Source organism: Lipotes vexillifer, unplaced genomic scaffold (assembly GCF_000442215.2).
Source record: "Lipotes vexillifer unplaced genomic scaffold, Lipotes_vexillifer_v1.1 scaffold1115, whole genome shotgun sequence".
Classification (NCBI taxonomy): Eukaryota; Metazoa; Chordata; class Mammalia; order Artiodactyla; family Lipotidae; genus Lipotes; species Lipotes vexillifer.
The window spans coordinates 1,423,846-1,433,224 of NW_006792080.1; the positions used below are offsets into that span (position 1 = coordinate 1,423,846).

Sequence of the window (9,379 nt, forward strand, 5' to 3'; positions counted from 1 at the left end):
GGTATTTTTACACTTTTCTATGTGTATGTTATATGTCAGTTTAAAATAGGCACAAAACAAAAAGAAATCCAGTGTTTCAAGGTAAAACATATTTCCAGTAGGAAATACTTTGCAGTTTAAAAAAATCCAGAACTTAGCCTATGGACAGAGCACACAGTCTCTGGTTTCTAAACCAACCTCTAACAAGAGTCCCAAAGTCCAGTGCTCACAGGGCCCTGGCAGGGACTGTAAGGCAGCAGAGCGAGTCCCACGAGGAGACCGGGGTGAGCTGGTGCAGGCTGCTCTGCTAGGGAGGGTGCCTGCTTCGCCTGGACCACCGGCTGCCAGGGAACGAAAGCTTCTTTCATTCTATGGGACATCTACCAATTTCCAAATATTGGCAACTCACTCAAAAGTTATTAAAAAACACTGTAGGGCTTCCCTGGTGGCGCAGTGGTTGAGAGTCCGCCTGCCGATGCAGGCGACACGGGTTCGTGCCCCAGTCTGGGAAGATCCCACATGCCGCGGAGCGGCTGGGCCCGTGAGCCATGGCCGCTGAGCCTGTGCGTCCGGAGCCTGTGCTCCGCAACGGGAGAGGCCACAACAGCGAGAGGCCCGCGTACCACACAAAAAAAACAAAAAACAAAACAAAAAAAACACTGTAAACCAAACAACATCTGTCTACTGACCAGACACAGACTGAGGGCTAGAGGCCTCTGTTTTCTTCTACCTGCTTCAAAGTGCACCCCTTCTCTCATTCAGAAAAACGTCACGGAGCACCCACCGTGGGCCAGGAACTGGGGCTACACGGATGAACGCGGCCCACTACGCCCACAGTGACATTCAACAGACGCCCAGTCTGCTCCTCCCCATACTTCCCACCTCCAAACCCGGCAGCGCCTGGCACTCATCCTCACCTCATCTCTCTTCTCTCTCTTCCAGCCCCACAACTAATCTCTCAGGAAATCCCAACAGCTCCACCATCCCACCGGACCAGAAGCCAACTGCTTCTGCCACCCCCAGCTCCACCGCGCTGGCCGACGCACCACCACCTCTTGCTCAGACTCCTCGTGGGCTCCCTGCTTCTGCCCTCGCTCTCCACACCCAGCCAGAGGGACTCTGATCAACTAGATCAGCAGTTCTCCTGTTGATCAACCAGGAGAATGCCCCAGAAGTCCCGGCTGGCAAGAGGTACAAATTCAGGAGAGCGGCCATTTTCTGCTCGCAACACATGGTCAGAGCACGGGCTCCAGAGTCAGACAGCTGTAGGGTCAGACTGCAGGGTTGCTGCTACTTACTAGCTGGGTCACAGTAGGCAAGTTATTTAACTTTATGAGACTCCGTTTCATCAGATACAAAATGCAGACTGAGAATTTCCTCTTGGGGAGCGAAAGGCCACAGTCAGTGGCGGGCCTGGCATGTCACAGGCAGTCAGTACAGCAGCTCCAGGCCCTGCACGGTTGGCACCACAGCGTTGAAGCTCCACCGTCCCACATGGTTTCCTCGCTTGCTGACCAGCTCAGCATGCAGGCCGGACGTTCTGACAGCACGACACACAGTGCTGTTGGCTTACGTCCAAAACTTTTTCAGTGGACTGTCATCTCTACAAGCACAGTAAGGCTCCCAGGAAAATCTACTTTGTCAGATGAAGAACCCCAGCCCCACAGCTGGGCCCACATTTGCTGGTTGCTAAAGCACTTGCATTGGAAAAGCTGGGTTTTTGTTTCGTTTGCAAAGATAACACTAATGCCACCAAAAGAAAAAGAGCAGTGCCACGAATACAAGTCCTAGAGGCATCTTCACAAGGAAGAGGCAGGTGAGGACAAGCCTCGGACAGGCATGGACGGGGTATTAGGCGCAGATGGGTACTGGGCGCAGGCAGGGTACTCACCAATGGCCCTGCGGAAGTTCTCCATCAGCACTTCTGTCTTCTTGATCTCCGTGGAGTAAACTTCACTCCCCACCATCGGGCAGAAAGGGACCTTACTACCCAGCTCCTGAGCAATAGCCAGAGCTAGAGCTGTCTACAGAAGAAAACAAAGGAAATGCACTTGTTTCACATTCTTGAAATATAATTCAGGAACATATGCTATAAAAAAAATTATTAACTAGGAACTGAAATTCTAGCCCTTTAGTTTTAATACAGTTTGCATGTTTCACAATAAACGTTTAATGACTCTTGTGGATAGTCGATTTCTAGCAAAATGGGCCCTGTCATCACAACACTTGCCACGACTGAGACTTGGCCAGTCCAGTTCCCGATGTTTCACATGCCCCTCCCACTCACCCTACGAAGTGGACACCACTACTCTCCCCATTTCACAAATGAGAAAGCTGAGACACATTAAATAACACGTCCTCGGTACCATAATCTAGAAAATGGCACAGTGGAACCTTCAAGTCTGACGGCAGGGTTCCAGAGATCAGATTCCCATCAGAATAGTCAGTATAGTCTCCCAAAACTGTTCCCTCAGTGTCAAAACAGGGTTCTGACCTCGTCGCAGTAGAACAGCACCACTGGGTCTTTGAGATACTGCTTTCTGTCTTTACAGACACAGGAAGGCACCAACTTACAACCCATTAGAAATCAATAATCAAGGAACAAATGACAGGATGTTCACGTTATGCTGAGTGGCCCCGCAAACCATGAAGAATGACACACAAGCTAGGATTCTGAAGCTATGAACTGGTGAAGTTACACTTGAACATGCCCTAATAAACTACAAATTTACTTTTGCTAAGATAACTACCATTGGCAGATGCTGAACAGACGAAGACTAACAGATGTAAGGTCAAAGAGCAAGTATAAAAAGCCAGTGCCTTAAAGCTGGTGCAGGACGGGGAAACACCACGGCCTTTTACTACCGTTTTCACCTTTCCTCAACTTTGACACGAGAGCCCAGGTAAGGACCCCAAGGTGTACAGGTTAAGGAAGAGAACAAGGTTGCTACTGAAGGATGACACGGATCTCCGAGACAGTTTTAAAACCGGCTCAGTAAAGGCTCCTCTTCTGTTCACTGCCCTTTTGGTGCTAGTTTAATCTTCAGCGTGACCCTGGGTACATGGCAAATCTCTGGTGCCTGACTTCCTCATCTGTCAAATCAAAGTCCTGGGTTAGATCACTGGTAGCAAACTGGTTGCCCAGACTGCTCCTCTTTTGGCCTGCAGAGTCTCATGTGTGTTTTCTTTCTTTTTTGGCTGTGTTGGGTCTTCACTGCTGTGCATGGGCTTTCTCTAGTTGTGGCGAGCGGGGACTACTTTTCATTGTGGTGCGCAGGATTCTCGCTGCGGTGGCTTCTCTTGCTGCGGAGCACGGGCTCTGGAGCGCAGGCTCAGTAGTTGTGGTGCACGGGCTTAGTTACTCCGTGGCATGTGGGATCTTCCCAGACCAGGGATTGAACCCATGTCCCCGGCACTGGCAGGCAGATTCTTAACCACTGCACCACCAGGGAAGTCCTCATGTGTGTTTTTAAACTCAGTTGTTGCCCATTTTCTAATGTTGGGAAATTTCACATAAAAATACAATTATTTAGCTTCTTCTGAGAAGCAAGAAGGTCTGGCCACAAGGGGCCCCTGTGACCACGTGGCAGCACTGGGAGTGGACATGCGGGTAGCTGCCTCCCCAGCAAGGGCTCGTGCGGGCTCCCAGGCGCTTCACTCAGCCCCACTACCCGTCTGAGTAGGCATCTGAGTCTGTGCCCTCAAGGCTGATACCGCTAAAGCTGTATTCTCTTGTATCCTAAGAGCGAGGGGAAAATCTCTGGAGCATAACGGGGCAGGTAGCAGCACACTGACACCAGGACTCCCAGCAGGAGCCTCAGGCCAGCCACGCTCACCTTCTATCCAAACCCCGCCACCTTTCCAGTCACTCCTCTTTCTCTTCCCCTGTCGCTACAGGCCCCAACTCCCCTCCCTCAGTTGTGAATTCCAAAGACAGTGCTACATCTGATTCAGTGCAGACCCCCACCCCTACCAAATACAGAAGAGATGATCGACACATTCCATTAAAATATGATACATGCTTGGTTAAGAAATGCTTCAGGTGTGCCTAGTTTCCTCCATGTAAAGGCTCCCAGAAGGCTGGCATATGATGTGGCTACTGTGTACTATACCTACACCTACTATATAGGGCTGGGTGACTTGCACGAGAGATCCCACTGAACCCTCCCAAGCAGCCTGTGAACTTGATAATCTAGTTCACCTTTTGTGAATTTAGAAACTGAAACTCAGAAATTTCCAGCTCACCCAAAGTCAAACAGTTAGCAAGCACAAGGGTCAGGATGCAAACCCCAATCTCCGAGACCTATTTCTGTGTGCCCACCCACCATGCAAGTGGCACAAAAAAGAGGCTGTTGCCAAAAGATTAAAAACCTACTTTGTTTTCAACTTCACCCAAACACCTTTTTCTAAAACCCAAACACAAAGCCCCATTATTAAGCGTGTGTAGGGCTTCCCTGGTGGCGCAGTGGTTGAGAGTCTGCGCCCCGGTCCGGGAAGATCCCACATGCCGTGGAGCGGCTGGGCCCGTGAGCCATGGCCGCTATGCCTGCGTGTCTGGAGCCTGTGCTCCGCAACAGGTGAGGCCACAACAGTGAGAGGCCCGGGTACCGAAAAAAGAGTGTGCAGGCCTCAGGAGGGGAATGGCCATACTCTGAACAAGCACCACACTCCTGCCGGCCACTCAGTTAAGTTTGTCTGAACCTTGAGGTCCATGGGTACAATGTTACAAAAGCACCAGAGACCCATGCTTCCAGCAAAGCGGCCACTAGAGCCACGGCCACTCCCTCCTGTCACAAAACATCTAGAATAAGTAAGCAGTCATGATAGACCCAAAGTAGTAAACTATCACTGCAAGGTAGTTTACTACTCTGAAAAGCTGGGCAGGTGTTTGACAGATGCCAGAAACCCCTGGATAAAAAGGAGCCTTGAAGGGCACACGTCAGTAGACAAGGTGGCCACAGAGAAAATCTCCAAGGGACAAAGACAGGCTTGTCCGTCTCACCACAGCTCTGGCTGAGGAAGTCTCACCAGCAGGCTCTCAAAGAGATTAAGGATTGGTGTCTACACTGCCTGATGGCCAGAAAACCCAAACCACAAAATTTCCTTCATGTGCCCCGTGCTGGCAGCACAGCAGGGGCCCTCCCAAGTCCTCTCAGGAAGCACTCAGCCCTAAGCAAGAGATCAGGGAAGCCTCAGATTTAATCAAACATGAGTCCACAAGCAGATACAGGATACAAAATAAATAAGAAAGTATTTCACGAACAAGGAACAAGAGGCTATCAAAAATAGCCAGATTTTGGGACTTCCAGGGAGGCCCAGTGGTTAGGACTCCACGCTTCCACTGCAGGGTGCATGGGTTCGATCCCTGGTCGGGGAACTAAGATCCCGCAAGCTGCATGGCATGGCCAAAACAAACAAGCAAAAAACAGATTTTGAAGAAATTAAAGATAATGAGTGGGGGAGGGAGGGGCTTCTTCATTACAAAAAAAAAAAAAGCAAGCTAATATATGTAGAGGATACGACAGATTTAGAAAATCACCATTTTGCAACCACCAATGCGATAACTGATAGGGCAATGACCATCAATGACTGCTACAGCCATAGGGTAAAAGGATATTCAGGACATCTCAAAGTGTCACTTCCCAGATGATTATAAATTTCAGAGGGAACCAGTCCCCTCATAGTAGAACGTGGCGTCAGCCCCCTGGTGTGATGCAGGTTCCAGACACATCACCTGCATCGCGTTCTGCCAAAGGGCTGAATGTTTCAGACACAATCAGACAACCACTGGAGGACAGCTGTAGGGTACTCTACAAAACAACTGTCCTGGGCTCTTCAAAAATGTCAGTGTCATAAAAGAAAACAAACCAAAAATGCAGGGGACAGGAACCGTTCCCGATAAAGAGACTAAAGAGACAATAACGAATGCAATGTGTGATACGTGATTATAATTCAATTTAAAAATATTAAAAAAATGAAAGAGCCACAAACTGAAATGACTTGGAGATATTTTAATATAAACTAGATATTAGCTAATTTTATTAGCAACATTATATTTCTTGGGTGGATGACAGTATCATGGGAATGACAGAGAAGGTCCCTTGCACTTACTTTCAAATGGTTCAGAAGTAACACAGAGAAAACACAAATCTCACAAAATATTTACACTTAGTTATCTATGAGTAGGGTACAGAGGGATTCATCAAACTGTTCTTTCCACTCTTTTGTAGGTTTCAAATTTTTCAAAATGGAAAACATTCAATGGACTGGATTAAAGAGTAGCTTCGTCACAGCTTACAAGACAGACTGGAAGAGAGGTCTAATGAAGCCACCCAGAACGCAGAAGAGTCAAAACAACAGAAAACATAAAAGGGGTTCAAAGACTAAGAAGACAAAATGAGAAGCTCCAGCCCAGGATTTCCCAGTCTTGGCACCGTGGGCATTTTGGGCTGGAGAACTCCTCTTGCAGGGGCTGCTCTGTGCTCTGCAGGGTGCCCTGCAAACCCCACGGCCTCCACCCACAAGATGCCAGCAGCACTCCCGGCCCAACCAAGTGTGACAACCGAAAACGTCTCAGGACAGTGCCAAATGTTCCCCGGGGGGCAAACTCGGCCCAGGTGGAGGACCTCTGCAGCGGAACCTCACCTAGCTGGAGTTCCAGAAGAGGAGACAGAGAACAGGGAAAGGCAGCATCTGAAGAGACAAAGGCTGACAAAGGCAGTTCCCAGCACCTATTAGACACAATATGTACTCAGATCCATATCAAGCAAGATAAATGAAAATAAATCCACACTTTGACATATCACAGTGAAACACCAAAACCAAAATATCCCAAAAACATCCAGAGAGAAAAGACAAAATCCTCCAAACCAGTCTTCTCAAAAGCAACACCAGAAGCCAAAAGGTAGCAAGTATCACTGAGAGAAACAGCGCTGAGAGAACACGTCTGCCAACTGAATTATATATCCAACATAACTGTCTTTCCAAACAAGGGCAACACAATAAACACCAACCTGACTTTGCCACCAACAAACTTCCAGAAGGACCTTCTTAATGATGTGCTTTAGGAAGGAAACGGAGGGAGAGCAAAGGTCTAAGATATGAGAAGGAACAGTAAGCAAATAAATGGTAAATACAGTGACAAGCAGAAAGGGAATTAAAGCTCACGTTTATACTTGTTCACAAATATAGCACTTCCTCCTCTATGGCTAGACACCAGTAAAAGACATACTATCAATTCAACCATATGACTTCAAAATGATAATGAGAGTCATCATCTTACAACTGCCACTTTAATAACTCCCTCAAACAGGCAGGGCTGTGCTACTGCTTCAGAAAGGCTAAGGGACCTGCCTGGGGTCTCGGCACCAGAGCTGGAACCCCTTTCTTTACACAATGACTCCCCCAGGCTCCTCCTCTCCTGCACCAAGCAGCCCTCCTGAAGAGCAAGCACGGCCCAGACTGGGGACTCTAGTGCATTTCAAGCACCCAGCCAAGCCCCTCACAGATCCCACAAGTTGTCCTGCACCCTCGGCCCGGAAGGCCCTTTTCTTCCCTGCAAAGTCAAATGTCAAGCTTCAACCCCTCCAGCCACACCGGCCCAAGTGTCACCTCCTGCTGCAATTCCAGCTGCATTTAAGATCAGGCAATGCCTCGCAGCTTAGTGCTCAACTGGAGTTTTTCATGCTGCCGTGGTGTCCTCTCTGCCCTGGAGAGACTATAAGGCCCTTGGAGATAAAAATCACGTCTCTAATTCTTTTTTCCTTTTTCTTTCCATCTCTCACACAGCCAGAAAAGTGCTGGGTCAAGTTAGCATTTGGAAAATTGCTTGCTGACTGGTTTTCTTTCCCCCTCAAGTAAGATGTCACTCCCAAGATTTTATGAAGCCCTAGGCCAACAGAAACGTATTTCCAAAGCAAAGGAGACTTGAAAGAGATAAAAGACAAATCAAAGAGACAATGAGACACCTCTGAGGACTTCACTCTCTTTTCTCTGGAGGTCAGCCAGGGTAATTTGAATTTTAGAAGCATGGATTTTAGATACTCAACTGTATTATTGCACATCGGTTTTAAAAACATACGTATAACCAATTTAGCTAAACAAAGACTAGTTAAGACACAAACTGAATTTGGCTTAGACATTAAGATCATCCTCTTGGGTAGATTTTAAAAAATGAGAGAAAATGAGTACCTTGCCAGTTCCAGGAGGCCCTGCCAACAAGACAGCTCTTCCAGCCATTTTCTTGCTTTTGATTAATTCCACTATCACACCACATGCCTAGACACCACAATAGAAAGAAATAATAAATCAATATTAAAATGTTTCACAGGAGGAAAAAGTCCAGTGTCTGGTCCACACAACTCAGACTCATCGAGTGCCAGGACACCACAGGCGTTGTTCTAGGCGCCAGAGGCAGTAGAGGGCCACGGAGCTCATGTCCTAGTGGAGGAGACATACAAACACAGAATCTCTACTATGAAGAAAAAAGGGCAAGAAAAGAGCAAGCGGCTGGGGGCAGAGGTTACTCTATAATAGAGTGATCTGGGAAGGCCTCTTTGACATTATATTTGATATACGAAGCTGCAGGCAGGGCAGGAGTCAGCGTTCCAAGCCAAGGAAACAATAAATTCAAAATACAGGAATGAGCTTGGCACGTCCATGGGACAGAAAAGCCGTGCTGACCAGCGTTCAGAAAACAAGCAGGCCGGGAAGATGAGGTTGCAGAGGCAGGGGGGCGGCACTCAGAACAGAATCTTCCAGAGTCCACAGTAAAGCTTGGATTTTATTCTACATGTAATGGGAAGCCAGTGAAAAAGCCTTAGGCCACATGTCATGTCATGTTCTGAAAATTTGTTTTTAAAGTATCTTGATGGCTGCTATGTGGAGAACGGACAGGAGGGGTACAAATGGGAGCAGGGGCATATACTCCAGGGGCCCACACACCTCAAAATTGGAAACAAGATATGTTCAAATGTGCATTCTTCCAGGGAGGGGTCACAGCTTTCATCACATTCCCAAATTAACCCACTAAGGGCTAAGAACCAATGACATATTCTACTAGTTGGCCATCAGTTAACTATCCCAGAACGCTGTAAGCAAATGCTGCACGTGAGGTTTAACCTACAGCATCCTAAGATCCAAGGAATGCCCTTCAAATCCTCAAGATTAAATTACTTGTTTGTTCGTACATTTTAAATATGCTGAGTATTAAGCCATTTACAGCATCTATATTATATATAGACAGGTATGGACATCATATACATACAGCATGTATTTCGCATACACATACACGTATATACAGCTGACCCATGAACCCTTGAAGTTAGGGGCGCCCAACCTCCACGCAGGCGAAAATCAGTGCATAACTATACAGTCAGCCCTCCATGTCTGTGGTTCAGCA

General features: G+C 47.6%; 1 protein-coding gene across 2 annotated transcripts in view; it reads right to left on the bottom strand.

Moving 5' to 3' along the window:
• The window catches only part of RUVBL1 (RuvB like AAA ATPase 1), a 39,663-nt gene that overhangs the window by 22,079 nt on the left and 8,205 nt on the right, over positions 1–9,379 (bottom strand). For both annotated transcript variants that reach the window (XM_007465270.1, XM_007465271.1), the window contains 2 exons: positions 8,170–8,256; positions 1,871–2,003 (listed from right to left, as the gene is read on the bottom strand). In XM_007465270.1, coding sequence (XP_007465332.1) covers positions 1,871–2,003; positions 8,170–8,256 — 220 coding nt within the window. The remainder of the gene's footprint in view (positions 1–1,870; positions 2,004–8,169; positions 8,257–9,379) is intronic.